The 18997-nt window shown below is 44.9% G+C and overlaps 1 protein-coding gene across 1 annotated transcript in view; it reads left to right on the forward strand.

The window, feature by feature from the left end:
* The first annotated feature begins 1461 nt into the window (after nucleotides 1-1461).
* LOC142596525 (soluble lamin-associated protein of 75 kDa-like) overlaps nucleotides 1462-18997 on the forward strand; it is a 38529-nt gene continuing 20993 nt past the window's right edge. Inside the window, exons 1-3 of the mRNA XM_075725674.1 lie at nucleotides 1462-1596; nucleotides 16169-16306; nucleotides 17812-17911. Coding sequence (XP_075581789.1) covers nucleotides 1462-1596; nucleotides 16169-16306; nucleotides 17812-17911 — 373 coding nt within the window. The remainder of the gene's footprint in view (nucleotides 1597-16168; nucleotides 16307-17811; nucleotides 17912-18997) is intronic.

Below are 18997 nucleotides of genomic sequence, written 5' to 3' on the forward strand. Positions count from 1 at the left end.
ATACATGTGTGTATATATCAAAAGACAGCAAAAGTGGTGGTGATTAATTGGGATGTATTGGAAAGGGTAGGACCTGTGCATGACGTAGATGGTATAGAATAAGGTGTGCATACTGTCCTGGTTTCGGCTGGGACAGAGTTAATTTTCTTCCTAGTAGCAGGCACAGTGCTGTGTTTTGGATTTAGTAGGAGAATAATGCTGATAACACACTGATGTTTTAGTTGTTGCTGAGTACTGCTTATGCTAGTCAAGGACTTTTCAGCTTCCCATGCTCTGCCAGGGGCACAAGAAACTGGGAGGGGGCACAGCCAGAATAGTTGATCCAAACTGACCAAAGGGATATTCCATACCATATGACGTCATGCTCAGTATATAAACTCGGGGGAGTTGGCCAGGGGGCAGTGATCGCTGCTTGGGAAACTGTCTGGGTATCGGTCGGCGGGTGGTGAGCAATTGCATTGTGCATCACTTGCTTTGTATATTATTATTATTATTGTTGTTGTTATATTGTTATTATTATCATTACTCTTTTACTTTATTTCAATTATTAAACTGTTCTTATCTCAACCCAGGAGTGTTTCTCACTCTTACTCCTCCGATTCTCTCCCCCATCCCACCAGGGCAGGGGGAGTGAGTGATCGGCTGCATGGTGCTTAGTTGCTGGCTGGGGTTAAACCACAACAGGCAGACAGCATTGCAAAGTCAGTGGAATGACTGCTGTCCCTCACATGGGGCAGTGACTCCATTTTGTGCTCAGTCTCCTCTTCCCAACGACATCACCACAGCTGTGAACCTAGTACTTCCCCAGCTCGGCGCAAAGGATCATACACTACAAAGCAAGCATATGTTGCATAGCTTAGGTCAAATGTGAGTTCTGTGCTCCCACAAGAACCTTTGTTTAATTTTCTTGCTCTTCAGTTCCCTGGCATACAGGTCTTCTTAGGGGTGGACACTGTGGTGCCATGGCTGTCTGTAGGCTGTTTTCTTTTGGAAAACATGCTCCTGCCAGTAATTCAGTTCAGTTGCCCCCCCAGTTTGGTGAATAGGAAGCAGTGGTGAGGCCTTGGGCTGGCCCACAGCGTGGGTGTCTGTCAGAGATGGGGAGGTAGCCCTTACTGGCCATGGCCACGGGGCCACCTTTCTTGCAGAGGGGATACTTCACCCCTAGAATCATGGTGACGTGCCCAGCACTAGGAGACCACGCATGGCCTTGTTCCTTCCTCCTCTGAGGCAGCCCCAGGCTCCCTTTGTGTGTCTGGGCCACGAGGCAGGTATCATCACCATGGCGGGCAATGGGCGTGGGTACCACCTCTACCACCGAGGCTGATTACGGAACAGATACCAGGGCTGCCGCCATGGCCGGCAATGGCGCAGGTAGCACCACCTCTGCCGCTGACGGCTGTGGTACCACAGGAGCCGCCATGGTGGGGGGGCGATGGCGTGGGGACCCCGGCAGCCGCCATGTCGGGGGGCGCGGGGCGAGCGACGGCGGCTCGAGGTGTAGCAGCGGGAATGCGTCAGCGGCGAGGGGCGGGAGGGGAGGCCGCGGGGGAGATGATATCAGGCGCCGGGCAGCAGGACTGGGGGAAGACGGAGGTGCGCCGGAGAGCGCCGTGAATGCTGCTCCTGCTCCTCTCCTGCTGCCGCCGCGGAAGGCTGCCTGGCCGGCTGAGGTGAGGTGGCGGCGGGGATGTGAGGGGTAACCTACCGGGGCATCCCGCTTCTCCGCGCAGCCCAGCCGGGCCTGGCTAGGCGAGTGGAAGGACTCAGCAGCTGCCTGCTGTGGCCGGGATAATGGAGGTAGGTCCGACCCGCCGCGCCGGTGGGTGCGGGGCGTGCTGCCCACCGGGAGGCAGGTGGGCGGGCCGGAGCGGCCGCCGCCCCGCTGCCCCTCGTTCGCGCCCGCTGCCGCGGCAGGCCCTGGCGCCACCTCCCGCGGGTGCTGCGCTCCCTCCCTGGGGGTAGCGCCCGGCCTCCGCCGCCCTCCGCGGCCATCGCAGCGCCGGGCAGGCTGGCGTGGCCGCGCCGAGCCTGCCGTCGTGGGGGCCGCCGAGGCCGCGGAGGGGGGCAGATGCGGCTCTGTCAGGGCTCGGGCGGGCGGTGGGGCCAGCTAGGCCCTCCTGCGGTGGAGGGCGGCCCGGCCCGGCCCGGCCCGGCCCGGCCCGGCCTCCCCTCCCCTCCCCTCGGCTGGGCCCGCTGTCCCTCGCCTCGTCTCGCTTCGCCTCGCTTCGCCTCCTCCCAATGCGGAGCCCGGGCGCCGTGGGGTGCGGGTCGGGGCTTGCGTGGTGCCAAGTTTTCTGTGAGTTTTCAGGAAAACGGCCACATTTTGGCCCAGGCCACTCCGTGTTGGGTCAGGCCAGTCATCTTTTGTGGAGGCATCTATTGTAGCATTGCAATTTATGTATTATAGCCACACGCATATATAAGATCTATTATATATACATATATCTTTATGCCTATATATGAAAATAAAAATTGCAATGCTGCAATAGATGCCTCCCACAAAAGATGGCTCTGTGTGTGCATTATGTGTGAAAATACATGTGGACACATACAGTCTCACGTACACACTCTCCTGTTTTCCTATATGATGTGTGGTTTTTTTTTTAAATTTTATTTTGAGGTAGGGTTGATTCTTTCCTCTTAAAACAAGGGGAAGCATTTTGCCTAAGATATCCATTGATGTAGCATTGCTATCTTGCTTATGGAGTGTTAAATCCAGCCTGAGAAAGTGGGTTACTTTGGGAGCTAGAGCAAAAGGTTTTACTAGCATTAATGGAAAACAAAATATACTAACTCACTGGGTTTAGATACATATTAATGTCCTATTTAGAGGAAACAATTAATGAGTGATCTTTAAGCTGTTTTGGGCTGTGGTGTTTTCAGTATTAATAATGAGAAATTTGGAAAACTACCCTTTGGTGTGGAGACACTGTCCAGCTGATACTTGGTTTTGTGTGTGTGTGTGCATGCAAGAGAGAGGAGGAAACTTTTTCCTGCTTAAGTTCAGATACTTTTTTTGTATGTTGGGCCATGCCATTGGTCATAGTCCGGTATATAACCCACCGGTTTTTAAGGGGAATAAGTACTGTGGCAGAGTGATCAGTATAATAAAATCGGTGCTGCTTCACTGGAGGACCTATAAAAGATTGCTGCAGATCAGAGTGATTGTGGTCTCTCCTCAAAACTTTTCCTGTGGGAACTGAATGCATCTTCTCTCTGTTTCCTTAACCACACCAGCACCTTTCTTGTTGTTTAATTGACCTCTGCTTGATTTAAATACTGAAGAACTACTCACTTCTTGTCTTAATGGTGGCTAGTAAGAAAACATTTTAGCACCTATTTCATAGAGGAAAACATCAGGGCAGAGAGATGTTTATACTATAAACGTTTAAATTCAGGTGTTATTAACCTCAGAGATCATCTCAATTTCAACACTATTTCATGAATGAAAAGCTGCTGGGGACTCTGATATAGCAGACTGGTGTTTAAGTTGCTTCCCCATTCCCCTTTCCCCAATCTGATCTTACTTAGTATCTGCTCTGTGTGGAAACAAATGTTTTACAGCACCTTTCTTTACTGTTGTGGAAGATGAGTAATTAAAATGGGATTCTACTGTACTTTTCCAATGGATTATCTCCAGCAATGCATGATCAAGACACACAGTACCAAGTCTTTTTGGAGTGTTTCATAACCTAGCTCCTTTACAAAGAGGCATTACTCTGACAAATGACTTGTAAAATACTCTTAATTTCTTCTGTATGCATATTAAGATAGATAACATCACTTTAATTATTAAAAATAGATTTTTTTTTTTTACTCTTATTAGTATTGCAAAAATAACACAACTCAGAACAAACTTAAAACTCTCCTTACTTATCCAAACATCCTATCTGTGCAGGTTGGTTTAAATAGTTGTAATTGCACACCTATTACAGTGCAGAATCTTTGCCAGTGAAAGATAAATGGAGTTCACTTCAGTGTTAAGGCTGATATTTAATAATGGGTTAGTTTTTATTTTTAAATGTGAAAAATGGAAATGTTTGATACAAAATCACTAAGAGAAGAACATGGAATTTGGTGGTATTAGAGAAACTCATCAGAGTAGAAGAGCCCTTTACTTGCTTATGTTCTTAGGTATAATAAGGCTTGGTTTATCAATATCTTGTACCAATCAATGAATATCAAGTAGTAGTAATCATTTAAAGGTGTTACCAATTACATTTATAAACTTAAAATACAAATAGTAGTATTAGAGCTGAAATGTACTTATGCTTATTTTCACATTGCTATTCCTTAAATATTTCTGTATCCAAGTTACTAGCTTCTCATTTCCTCACAGATAAATACCTTCCTCCAGCCCCATAAGGTTGTAACCTAGTCATCAAATTGTATCAGCTATACATTCCAGAAAGCCTTAGTCATCCTTTGATCTGTGAAATGTAAAGTTTGGGGCAGCTATGTTAGAGGTGCATGCTTTCCTTTGGAACTGTTTTCATCAGTGAATGACTCTTGGATAGTCATTTTGTAAACTGTTTAAAACCAACCAAACAAAAAACCTTTTTCATACAATAGAAATGGGTTTAAAAAAAAAAATCAAGCAAAATTCAGCCCTCCTCCCAAACTTCTGCTTCCATCTGTTTCAGTATGGATTAAACAAACCTGAGTGGAAAAGCCTGCTTTAACGTGCTTCCCCTACTGCATTGTTTTAAATATGACTGAAATGGCATATGCAGTGTCTTGATAGCTCTTCTCTGGCATTCTTGCAGTTTTGTTTGCTGTTGCTGACTTTTTTTGTTTTGAACAATGGGATGTGATAGCATGTATTTATTTAGTCGTTATAAATTTAGTTGGTGTTCTCCAGTGAGCCTGAGATTTCAAAGAAACTTTTAAATATCTCCCTAAAATATGTAAAAGGATCCTTCCTCAAAAGAGTGATGAGCTTTCATATCTTCCCTAAAATCTCACTAAAATTAGTGAGAATAGTCAGGACTAACATATCTCTTTCTTTGTTTTCCAAGTTAACTGGAAAAATCTACCAAATGTTCTAAATGATATATCTATATATACTTAAATGATTCCTTGAGTTGCAGGTCTAGTAAGATGGATTTGTCTGAGTTGTGTACTGAACTGTTTGTTGTACAGCTATTAAAAAATAGCATTTTAGATTTTTGATTTGTTTTCAAATATGGGTTGTTCCTCTCTTAGTCCTGTACTTTATTTTTGTAGTAAAATACTATCCTGTGATTTTATTATTACTGTAGAACAGGGGACCTGTGTATTCACAGTGGTAGTGTCTCTCTCCTGCTTATGGTTAGAGCTTGTTTATGGGCCACAGTGAATTGAATTTGCTGTTACCCTTTCTTCTAGGCTTCATCAAAACATGTAAAGTAAGGGTGGTTAAATAGGTTTCTTTAATTCTGTGGAATTGCTGAAGAGGAAGAATAATCGGTAAAGGTGTGCTCTTCATCAAATCAGTGCTTAGAGGAAGCACTGAGGCAGTGCTTAGAAGAATTGCTGTCCCCCAAGTGAACCAGCTAATTATAATATGAAAACCACACCTCTGTTGGAAGAGCTACCCACCTCCAAAGGGAGACCCTTGCCCACTGAGCATGCATAGCTATCACAAATTTGTGACAGTAGTGACTTTAAAGGGAGCTCTGCCTTTAAATCAAAGCAAAAGTAGAAATAACCAATGACTAACAAGTAGATGTTAACAGCAGGTGTAGTGACTTTGTTTAATTGTATAAATATGTGAAGCAAGGGGTGTGCTAGCTTTGTGGAATTGCCACCTAGCACCCATCTCTGTGCAGAAATGGAATAAAGCAACTATCTCGACTCACTGTGTGACTTGGTTCTTGCACACCAGGTGAAGAACCCATCTTTGGGACAGCAATGTGAGGGGTGGGGAACTTAGATTGTAAAGGTATAATTGCCCAGGGATTTCTTTATTTGGGGTCCCTCTTCGGAGGCACCTAGCTCAAGCTGCTCTGCATGTCAGATAAATAAACCATTTATTTACTCAGCGGATTGGCAAGTCATCTTCTTCAAGCATAAAACTAGGGCTGAGCCGTGCTGATGGTGGATTAATTCCCTAAAGATAGGCCAAGGGTGTTGATGGTGGCATAATTCCTGGCAGGTGGTGTAATTTCTTCAACAGTCTGTGCTAGAGCTGGAAATTGATCCTGATGCCTCTAAATCCTTGGCTAGCAGCCTAACCACTTAGGCTTCAGTTCCCCTAAGATAAAGGCACCCCAAGCTGTGTTTAAGCCCTGTGACGTGCTCTAAGAACCAATTTAGCTTTTGGTTTCTGTCGTGGTTTAGCCCCAGCCAGCAACTAAGCACCACGCAGCCGCTCGCTCACTCCCCCTACCCCGATGGGATGGGGGAGAGAATTGGAGGAGTAAGAGTGAGAAACACTCCTGGGCTGAGATAAGAACAGTTTAATAATTGAAATAAAGTAAAATAGTAATGCTAATAGTAACAGTATAATAATGATAATAATAATAATGATACACGAAGCAAGTGATGCACAATGCAATTGCTCACCACCCGCCGACCGATACCCAGACAGTTCCCGAGCAGCGATCGCCCCTCCCCGGCCAACCCCCCCAGTTTATATACTGAGCATGACGTCATATGGTATGGAATAGCCCTTTGGTCAGTTTGGATCAACTATTCTGGCTGTGCCCCCTCCCAGTTTCTTGTGCGCCTGGCAGAGCATGGGAAGCTGAAAAAGTCCTTGACTAGCATAAGCAGTACTCAGCAACAACTAAAAACATCAGCCTGTTATCAACATTCTTCTCCTACTAAATCCAAAACACAGCACTATGCCTGCTGTTAGGAAGAAAATTAACTCTATCCCAGCCGAAACCAGGACAGTATCCACCCCTTATTCTATACCATCTACGTCATGCACAGGCCCTCCCCTTTCCAATGTGTTCCAATTAATCACCACCCCTTTCCCTATCTTGATATACACACAGATATCATTCCCTTCGTGTATGGCCCATCCCTCTAAAATGTCCATTGAGTTCATTTAGCCCATGACTTTGGGTTCCATCTGTCATCACAGTCTTTCAGAGCAGGACAGGTGGTGTGCAGTGTTGGACTGTTGCATGCTGAAGTCAGTTCTCATTCCAACATGGTTTCATCAAAGTTCATTTTCCTTAGGCTGGGCAATTCTTACTGCAATACCATTGATGCGGCATATAGCAATCATAATATATAGTATTATATACTTAATATTAACCTACTATATTATTATATTAACATGCAGTTAAGAGATAACATATAGTTAAGAGATAACATACAGTATTATAAAGCAATTAATATCATACAATTCAGTTCATTGGCTATTTTCACCCAAAATCAAATTCCCTTGAGGTACACATTGGGCTTCCCCATCCTTTCGCATCACCCACCAAGTGCACCCAGGTCCTTGAGCAAAAGCAATCCCACGAATGGGTTTGCCTTTGCCAGAGGGGGAAGTAACCCAGACTGTCTTCCCCAGCATATTTTTCATGTGCACTACAGGAACTTTATCTCCTTCTACAGTACGTAAAAGTTTTGATTGGGCAGGGCCAGCTCGATTGGCAGATCCCCTGGTGTTCACTAACCAGGTGGCTTTTGCTAAATGCGTATCCCAATGTTTAAACGTCCCACCACCCATTGCTCTCAGGGTAGTCTTTAACAATCCATTGTATCGCTCAATTTTCCCGGAGGCTGGTGCATGGTAAGGGATGTGATACACCCACTCAATGCCGTGCTCTTTGGCCCAGGTGTCTATGAGGTTGTTTCGGAAATGAGTCCCGTTGTCTGACTCAATTCTTTCTGGGGTGCCATGTCGCCACAGGACTTGCTTTTCAAGGCCCAGGATGGTGTTCCAGGCGGTGGCATGGGGCACGGGATATGTTTCCAGCCATCCAGTGGTTGCTTCCACCATGGTGAGCACATAGCGCTTGCCCTGGCGGGTCTGTGGGAGCGTGATGTAATCAATCTGCCAGGCCTCCCCATATTTATATTTTAGCCATCGTTCACTATACCCAAGGGGCTTGAACTGCTTGGCTTGCTTGATTGCAGCGCATGTTTCACACTCATGAATAACCTGTGCAATACTGTCCATAGTTAAGTCCACCCCTCGATCACGAGCCCATTTATACGTTGCATCCCTTCCTTGATGGCCTGAGGCGTCATGGGCCCACCGAGCTATAAATAATTCACCCTTATGTTGCCAGTCCAAATCCACCTGAGCCACTTCAATCTTAGCAGCCTGATCTACTTGCTGGTTGTTTTGATGTTCTTCAGTGGCCCGACTCTTAGGTACATGAGCATCTACATGACGAACTTTTACAACCAGGTTCTCTACCCGGGCAGCAATATCTTGCCACAATGCGGCAGCCCAGATTGGTTTGCCTCTGCGCTGCCAGTTGCTCTGCTTCCATTGCTGCAGCCACCCCCACAGGGCATTTGCCACCATCCATGAGTCAGTATAGAGATAAAGGACTGGCCACTTTTCTCTTTCAGCAATATCTAAAGCCAGCTGGATGGCTTTCACCTCTGCAAACTGACTCGACTCCCCTTCTCCTTCAGCAGTTTCTGCGACTTGTCGTATAGGACTCCATACAGCAGCTTTCCACCTCCGATGCTTTCCCACGAGACGACAGGACCCATCAGTGAACAGGGCATATTGCTTTTCATTTTCTGGCAATTTATTATACAGTGGGGCCTCTTCAGCACGTGTCACCTCCTCCTCTGGTGATATTCTAATGTTTTTTCCTTCTGGCCAGTCCATGATCACTTCCAGGATTCCTGGGCGACTGGGGTTTCCTATTCGAGCCCGTTGTGTGATCAATGCAACCCACTTACTCCATGTAGCATCAGTTGCATGATGTGTAGAGGGGACCCTCCCTTTGAACATCCAGCCCAACACCGGCAGTCGGGGTGCCAGCAGGAGCTGTGCTTCAGTACCAACCACTTCTGAAGCAGCTCGAACCCCTTCATATGCTGCCAGTATCTCTTTCTCAGTTGGAGTGTAGCGGGCTTCGGATCCTCTGTATCCCCGACTCCAAAACCCTAGGGGTCGACCTCGAGTCTCCCCTGGTGCTTTCTGCCAGAGGCTCCAGGTAGGGCCATTCTCCCCGGCTGCGGTGTAGAGCACATTTTTAATATCCTGCCCTGCCCGGACTGGCCCAAGCGCTACTGCATGAACTATCTCACGTTTAATTTGTTCAAAGGCTTGTTGTTGCTCAGGGCCCCATTTGAAATCGTTCTTCTTCCGGGTCACTTGATAGAGAGGGCTTACGATCTGGCTGTAATTTGGAATATGCATTCTCCAAAACCCCACAACGCCTAAGAAAGCTTGTGTTTCCTTTTTGCTAGTTGGTGGGGACATAGCTGTTATTTTGTTGATCACATCCATTGGGATCTGACGACGTCCATCTTGCCATTTTATTCCTAAAAACTGGATCTCCTGTGCAGGCCCCTTGACCTTACTCTGTTTTATGGCAAAACCAGCCTTCAGAAGGATTTGGACTATTTTCTTTCCCTTCTCAAAAACTTCTTCTGCTGTATTTTCCCACACAATGATGTCATCAATGTACTGCAGATGTTCTGGAGCTTCACCCTGTTCCAGTGCTGTCTGGATCAGTCCATGGCAAATGGTGGGGCTGTGCTTCCACCCCTGGGGCAGTCGGTTCCAGGTGTACTGAACACCCCTCCAGGTAAAAGCAAACTGGGGTCTGCACTCTGCTGCCAAAGGGATGGAGAAAAATGCATTAGCAATATCAATTGTGGCATACCACTTAGCTGCCTTTGACTCCAGTTCATATTGAAGTTCTAGCATGTCTGGCACGGCAGCACTCAGCGGCGGTGTAACTTCGTTCAGGCCACGATAGTCCACTGTTAGTCTCCACTCCCCATTAGACTTTCGCACTGGCCATATGGGACTGTTAAAGGGTGAGCGAGTCTTGCTGATCACTCCCTGGCTCTCCAGTCGACGAATCAGGTTATGGATGGGAATCAGGGAGTCTCGGTTGGTGCGATATTGCCGCCTGTGCACAGTTGTGGTAGCAATCGGCACCTGTTGTTCCTCAACCTTCAGCAACCCTACAATCGAAGGGTCCTCTGAGAGACCGGGCAAGGTGGACAACTGTTTAATTTCCTCTGTCTCCAAAGCAGCTATACCAAAAGCCCACCGGTACCCTTTTGGGTCCTTGAAATACCCTCTCCTGAGGTAGTCTATGCCAAGGATGCACGGAGCATCTGGGCCAGTCACAATGGGGTGCTTTTGCCACTCATTCCCAGTTAGGCTCACTTCAGCTTCCAGTACAGTTAGCTGTTGGGATCCCCCTGTCACTCCAGAAATACAAATGGGTTCTGCCCCTCTATAGTTTGATGGCATTAGCGTGCACTGTGCACCAGTGTCCACTAGAGCCTTATACTCCTGTGGGTCTGACGTTCCAGGCCATCGAATCCACACAGTCCAGTAAACCCGGTTGTCCCTTTCCTCCACCTGGCTGGAGGCAGGGCCCCTCTAACACTGGTCACAGTATTCGTTGTTCACTTCCTGTAAATGTGAATCAAAAGTTCCCTGATCAAGGTCGGAAGTAAAATTAGCCCTCTTACTCTGTCTCGGGAACTGCTCACTGGAAACTGGAGCTGCAATTTTCCTGGGAGAACCGCCTTTTCTAATAGTTTTTCCTTGCAACTCACGCACCCGTGCCTCTAAGGTTGAGGTGGGTTTTCCATCCCACTTTCTCATGTCCTCTCCATAATCACGCAGGTAAAACCACAGGGTGCCCCGTGGTGTGTATCCTCTATATCCTCTCTCTTGAGCATAGGGACGTTGACTCCTAATGGCTGAGACGCTGGTCCGTGCAGGTGGGGAGTAGGACAGATCCTCTCTGAGTTGTTGGAACTCTTGGCATATTTTTTCAGACAGTTTTTCCACAGCCGAGACACAGGCCCGTAGGGAGGAAGAGAGCTTTTCTTCGTAGTCCCGGAGTTGTCTAGCCACTTCATCCACCGTTGGTGCCTCGTCGTCTTTCCAGGCTAGTATTGCCAACGAGTTGGAATACGATGCTGGTGCGCTCCGTACCACCTTCCGCCACATGGATTGTGTGCACCTGACTTCATCTGGGTCTTTGGTTAACCGCTCATCATTCAGGTCACTGTAAATCACCTCCAGCACGCCTAATTCCCTCAGGTACTGGATACCTTTCTCTACGGTGGTCCATTTGCTTGGGCGGTATAAAACATCCTCCTTGAAGGGATACCTTTCCTTCACGCTTGACAGAAGTCGCCTCCAGAGGCTGAGCGGTTTTGCCCCTTTTCCAATTGCTTTGTCAATGCCCCCCTTCCCTGGAAAGGGATCCCAGCTGCTTGGCTTCCCTACCCTCTAAATCCAGGCTACTGGCCCCGTTATCCCAGCATCGGAGCAGCCAGGTGATGATGTGCTCGCCTGGATGACGACCGAAATCTTTTCGCATATCTCGCAGCTCACTCAGGGATAGGGATCGGGTGGTCACCATCTCATTTATGGGTTCTTCCTCCTCTGGTTCTCGTGATGGCCCTGGTTCATCTTCATCCCTTACTAAACGAACTGATTTCCTCGTGTATTTTTTCTTCTGTATAGGGGCAACTGATACCGGCGCAGGTTGGTTCTCTGGTTTAGCCACAGTGTCTGTCACTGGGGTTTGAGTAGCCGCAGTGCTCATGGCTGTGGCTGGAGTAGCCACAGTGCCTGGGGCAGGGGTTTGAGTAGCTGCAAGGCCTGTAGTGGGGGTTGGAGTAGCCGCAGGGCCTGTAGTGGGGGTTTGAGTAGCCACAGTGCTTGTTGTTTTGTCATCAGATCCAGAGACCTTCTCTTTCTTTTGAGGGTACTGATTAGCGTTGACCACGGCTCGATAGGCATGGGCCAGTCCCCAGCATGTTGCAATGATTTGTGTCTCTCTGGAGCTACCAGGGTGACAACATACTTCTTCCAAATACTTTACTAATTCTTCAGGATTCTGCACTTGTTCAGGGGTGAAGTTCCAAAACACTGGAGGTCCCCACTGCCCTAGGTACTTGCGCATACGATCCCACACACCCTGCCACTCATAACTATCCAGCCTTGGGGTAGATCTCTGGATGGTATTTTTAAACTGCTTACTGACCTTTATCAAAATGGAAACAACATTCCCAAGAATTATCAATAGAAGTATCTTAACTGCCCAGGGGTGTTCAAGATACAGGAAAGTTGTTGTAATGAAGGAGGAAACATCATAGAAGAAAGCAGCAAAGGTGCCATTCTGTATTTCCTCCACAACAAGCCTCTCAGAGTAAGAAGTATAATTGCTAACTCTCTCTATGAGGTAGTACCCGAAGTACAGTAGTGACTTCTGTATGAAACCCAAATACCAAAGAATGCTCAAGGTCAGGGCTTTGATAAGGAGCCTCCCAAGCAAAAGATCATGAATCACTGCAGAGCATAGCACACTACACAAACTGACAGCAAGCTTTAACGCGTGCTGCAAAAAAAAGAACATGGTGCAGATCAGAAGAACTAATATCGTGACCGGCAACTGTTAACAGACTCCTTAATACACTCTGATTAATCTGTTGTTATCTCAAGCCCCACGTTGGGCGCCAAAAAGGACTGTCGTGGTTTAGCCCCAGCCAGCAACTAAGCACCACGCAGCCGCTCGCTCACTCCCCCTACCCCGATGGGATGGGGGAGAGAATTGGAGGAGTAAGAGTGAGAAACACTCCTGGGCTGAGATAAGAACAGTTTAATAATTGAAATAAAGTAAAATAGTAATGCTAATAGTAACAGTATAATAATGATAATAATAATAATGATACACGAAGCAAGTGATGCACAATGCAATTGCTCACCACCCGCCGACCGATACCCAGACAGTTCCCGAGCAGCGATCGCCCCTCCCCGGCCAACCCCCCCAGTTTATATACTGAGCATGACGTCATATGGTATGGAATAGCCCTTTGGTCAGTTTGGATCAACTATTCTGGCTGTGCCCCCTCCCAGTTTCTTGTGCGCCTGGCAGAGCATGGGAAGCTGAAAAAGTCCTTGACTAGCATAAGCAGTACTCAGCAACAACTAAAAACATCAGCCTGTTATCAACATTCTTCTCCTACTAAATCCAAAACACAGCACTATGCCTGCTGTTAGGAAGAAAATTAACTCTATCCCAGCCGAAACCAGGACAGTTTCTTATCTTTCTGTTACTTCATGGCACTCAGTATTGAAGGTCTGCAGGGGAGTGACCAGATCTCTTGATTCTAAGAGCCTGCCCAAATCCTTGTGTGGCCTGGAAGCTGCATGGACTGTGCATCTCTCCTTCATGCACTTCTAAGATGAAATAGGGGTTGCATCTATAATTTATAATTAAATCTGTCGTGGTTTAGCCCCAGCCAGCAACTAAGCACCACACAGCTGCTCGCTCACTCCCCCTGCCCCGGTGGGATGGGGGAGAGAATTGGAGGAGTAAGAGTGAGAAACACTCCTGGGTTGAGATAAGAACAGTTTAATAATTGAAATAAAGTAAAATAGTAATGATAATAATAACAATATAATAATATACAAAGCAAGTGATGCACAATGCAATTGCTCACCACCCGCCGACCGATACCCAGACAGTTCCCGAGCAGTGATCGCTGCTCCCTGGCTAACCCCCCCCCCCCCCCCCCCCCAGTTTATATACTGAGCATGATGTCATATGGTATGAAATAGCCCTTTGGTCAGTTTGGATCAACTATTCTGGCTGTGCCCCCTCCCAGCTTCTTGTGCCCCTGGCAGAGCATGGGAAGCTGAAAAGTCCTTGACTGGCATAAGCAGTACTCAGCAACAACATCAGGGTGTTATCAACATTCTTCTCCTACTAAATCCAAAACACAGCACTATGCCAGCTACTAGGAAGAAAATTAACTCTATCCCAGCCAAAACCAGGACAAAATCAATTTCTAACCTTGCCCATTTATTCTCTGTTTAAAAACAATATTTTTTTTCTATCGTAATGCTTACAGTAACGAAGATTTTGTGAATAAGGAACTGCCTCAGTTGCACAGGAATGTGTTCACTCATCCTGTTAAATGTGGGTTTTTCTGGAGTTCCTTGAATTGATCTCTCTCATCCTCTGGTGCTGCAGCTGTTCCTAAAAAGAGGATTTGCCATTTCTCGCATAGTAGCTTGCATAATCTTGAGAAGGGGGAAAGTGATACGATTCCACATTAAAGCAACTGTTGCTCATGTGAGTTTATTACATACAATCATCTTTAATCCTATTATGTGAAATGATATGGTTATGAAGAGTGTAAGATTTATTTTTTTTTCAGTTAAACCATGAAAAGCATAATTTGCCTCATTTGAAAAAAATAAAATAAATTTAATTTCCCTCCCTCCAAACACACGCACACTTCTAATATGTTTTTTGTACAAATGGTCATGATGAGCTTGGTCACTTAAGGCTACATTACGTGTGCTCAGTCAGCCTGACTATTAGCTAACCAATTGGAGTGGTACCCCATGAGCAGAGCACAGTCCTGCAGTGTGTGACAAGGATTTGATCTGACAGTTTTACAGTTGTGCAACGCATGGAGGCTTAGAGCAACAGAAAAGAGGCATGACAGACTGCATGGCAGAGACCTGTGTTGTTCCTGCTGCCTCTGTGGAGAAAAATGTGTAATGCTCTTGTCAAGGAAAACTGAAAAGCTATTTTCTCCCTCCCTCTTTCTCTGTCATGCATTACTCAAGAGACTGTCTAGATGTGGAACCATCTGTATTTTTAATTTTTTAAAGACACTGACAAACCAGTTGTGTTTTTTATGAGGGAAATGTATTAATTTATTACTGTTGGCAGCCATTTGATTTGTATTTGCTAGGTTACTCTGCCTTTCAGAATGAAGATGCTTGCATTTTGAACTGTTAGACTACTCTCTTATGCTCTGCTGTAGATCGGAATGGGACTTTTCCAACCTAAAGAGATCCCAGTGTTCTTTCAGAACAGATTAAACTCATGAACTTGTGGTAGCTCATGCTTATGAGAGTTTGGGCTGTAGCTTGAAAGGGGCTGAGGGGTCTGTATCTGTGTATAGTTCTATAGACCTTAGCTGAAGAGCACTCAGTAGATTCCAGGAGCTCTTGTTCATCTTAACTTGATGCTGCTTTGACAAGGAGAATTTGAATCAAAGAGCTTTCAAGGAGCTATGGCCAATATAGTTGGTTTTCAGTTCTTTAGTTTTTGTCTTGTCACCTCCTTAAAGTGTCTCTTTAGTCCCTTGTGGGCTCTTGTTTTTAACCAGCTTGTAGCATTTCCTGTTCACGGTTGAAATGCTTTTGGAAACAACAGCTGGTAGGCACACTAACTGGCCAGTTGTAGAGAGAAGTTCTGAACAACGCTTCTGTTTCTTCAGAGATGGATTTCAATGCAAAGTCTCCAAAATAAATGAACTTCGCCTTCCTGTTGTTATCTTTTGGGCTGTTTACTTTTTATTTGCTTAATCTGTGGCTTCAAAAACATCAGCTGGGAGGGAGATAACTGAGCCTGCCACCTCATAGAATCATAGAATCGTTTAGGTTGGAAAAGACCCTTAAGATCATCCAGTCCAACCATTAACCTAACATTACCAAGTCCACCAGTAAACCAATTAAGGGTAGAGTAATAATTTCATGTTTCCTGGCTTGGTGGCTGGATTATTTTTTAATGAAAGTAAAAACTAGGAATCATTAAGATTGGAAAGGACCTCTAAGACCATCAGTCCAACCATCAACCCAACACCACCATGCCCACTAAACCATGTCCCAAAGTGCCACGCCTACCTCAAGGCAGCATGTGGTCTATTGTAAATGTGCTGCAAACAGGGGGGTTGTGAATTGGAAATCTGCCATGTTTGGGTCTAGGGGGATCTATGGGCTAAACCCTTCCTTTTCTGCTTATAAATACAGATTGGGTTCATGTATCATTTTACAGACTGAGTGTTAATAGGCACCATCCTAATTAAATGCCTGGAGCATTTCTCATTTCTGGCTTGGACATAGAGGGTTCTAGAGAGCAGCAGAGAGGGGGGTGTTCAACAGTCTTAGTTACATGTTTAGTAGGAATATGTGATAAACTGTGCATCATCTCTCTCAAACTACCTGCAGTAATAATGTTGCTTATTTCTCAAGATGATGGCATTCCCTGTGGATATGTTGAACAGCTACAGTCATGAGGACTTGGAGAGCTCTGCAGAGGACTACTTGTCTGACCTTCGGTGTGGGGATCCAAATTGTCCTGAATTCTTGTCCCTGCCAGACCACGGCAAAGTAAGAACCAGCAAATACCTTAGTCCCAGTTTTCTTGATATACTTGTAGATTTAAAATATTTAAAATATCCAGTCCATAACTATTGAATTACATCATTATTTTAGCAAAGCTTTTATATTTTCCAAATTCCTGTTTGTGTGTTAAGCTCTACTTTTTTTTTCATTCTGTAATTGGGTTTAAATTTGGGCATCAGTGACTATTTGCTGCTTCTAGGCAATGGATCTGTATGTATTAAGTAATTTAAAAAAAAAACAAAAAACCTTAAAATCTCAACTGATGAGTCAAACTCTTTCCTAAAAACACTAACTCACATAGTCACAAAAATCTATCATCATAACTAAGGGGTTCATTATTTACTGAAGCTAACTGGCTCTCTTTATATCTCAGTCCTTCAGTGATCTTCATGGTTGGGTTCAATTCTTGATCAGCAAGTTTTACTAATTTTAGAAGTGATTCTTTTCTTTTTATCTGAAATATTCCCTGCTGTTGTTGGGAGTTCTAGTAGAGGCTGGCTGTGACACTTCATGTTTTAAACACTTATCCCTTGAGTGATAAGTTAGTCAATGTTGGTTCTGTCTAGATGAGCATTTCTAATAGAACTAGTACCAATAAAAGCAATGGTGTATAACCTTAATGAAAAATAAGTGAGCTGAGAGGATTCTCTGTGGGAACAAAAGATCAGTGCTGCAGATTCCTTGGCAGAAGCAGAGTCTTGAGTACTTTCCTGCATTTCTGCAGGTGCTATATACCTAAATATTTGTCTGTATTAACATCATTGCTTATGGCATAGCATATCATATCATAATCTTCTTAAATTGGGTAAGCAAGTCTATTTACCACACCATTAATGCCTGTCTAGTTTTTATGCATTAATTAAATATTGAAAACGTGCAAATTTAAATATCAAAATGCATTTTCACAAAGGTCCTCAACTCCTGAAAGGTGGATTGATTTGACCCTTCTCACATTGTTCCTGAGGGAAAGTCAAGCAGACAAATTTGGAATTTCTAAAATGTGTGCAATTTAAGGGAAGAAAACCCTTTTGAATCCAACCTTCCCAGCTTGACATGTTAGGGCTCATGTTAACAAACAGCAGTTTCGCTGTGCCAGTTTGTTTCTGTGTCTGACCGCCTGCCTCATTCTTCTGTCAGCTTTGACAGCTCGTGTAGCTGGGACAGTTGAAGTGATCATACTGCTGGCTCTTTGCACACCTTCCTTCAGTTGTGCACATAAATGCAAACTGCTGACAGCAGAGAGCTGTAACAGTATAAATTGCTGTAGCTAAATCTGCCAGAGCATGAGAGTCAGAGCTCTCTATAATGGAGTCTGTCTTTAGGAAGAAGTCTAAAGTAAGGGCCAAGGTCTGATACTTGTCTTTTACAGTTTACTGTTAAGCACTCAGTTTTCAACATTTGTCTTGCTTACCCTGCTAAACATTCTTTGTATATTTTACTAACGTTGTATTAACAAGAGTCTATTGAAGTATTGTACATTCTTGTTTCAGATTCCTATTAGCTTGTCAACTGTGGGCTTCGTTCCTCTTTATGGTGGAGAGCAGACACACAAAGTTCTTGCTTTGTTTGCACCAGAGGACTCGCTCACAGGTTTCATTTTAAGATTCTAATCTCTGTTTGTGTTGCTGTTTCTTTTTTTGTGACAAATACATGTAACCAGGCCCATTGCTCATTCCATGCTAGCGTAGCTCATAACTTTGCCACTTTTGGATTTGTTGTTTGCTGCCTTCTTGTTCTCATACTATTCTTCTTGTGGATTCATATACGCAAGTGATAAAACTTTGCTTGCTAATCAGAGTAGAACTGGACCCACTGAATTCAGAAGACATGTAGCAAAATAACATGGTGCTCATCTGAATCCAAGTACAACATGTGTCTCTTGATCGTTTTATGTACACCTCACCTCTCCAAAAGGAATTTATTGAGCATTCGTAGAATCTATTTATTTGCCCATGAATTTAGATGCTCTTTATTAGCAGTAACTGATCAGCATCAACTGTAAATTTGTCTTTACCCTCAGGTCCTAACATAGCTCTGGCCAAGGTGATATCTCACTGGTTTTTGGGTTTTTTTTTCCTCCCTTTCTACCTTCCTTTCCAGTCCTTCATGTTTCCTTCTCTTTCCATATAATGCCAGGATGAAAGGAAATGGCCTCAAGCTGCTTCAGGGGGAGTTTAGATTGGATATTAGGAAAAATTTCTTCACAGAAAGGGTAGTCAAGCATTGGAACAGGCTGCCCAGAGAGGTGGTTGATTCACCATCCCTGGAGGTTTTCAAAAAACGGGTAGACGTGGCACTTTGTGACATGGTTTAGTGGGCATGGTGGTGTTGGGTTGATGGTTGGACTGATGGTCTTAGAGGTCCTTTCCAATCTTAATGATTCCTAGTTTTTACTTTCATTAAAAAATAATCCAGCCACCAAGCCAGGAAACATGAAATTATTACTCTACCCTTAATTGGTTTACTGGTGGACTTGGTAATGTTAGGTTAATGGTTGGACTGGATGATCTTAAGGGTCTTTTCCAACCTAAACGATTCTGTGATTCTATGTATATGATTGCTAAGTTTGCCACAAATACCAGTGGATCAAACTCTTCCTGATTGTTAATCACATGGCCATCAGCCTTTTTACATTCATCTGGCTCCCTAAAACTTGCACAGTTTCAATATCAATAT

This window comes from Pelecanus crispus, chromosome W (assembly GCF_030463565.1).
Source record: "Pelecanus crispus isolate bPelCri1 chromosome W, bPelCri1.pri, whole genome shotgun sequence".
Classification (NCBI taxonomy): domain Eukaryota; kingdom Metazoa; phylum Chordata; class Aves; order Pelecaniformes; family Pelecanidae; genus Pelecanus; species Pelecanus crispus.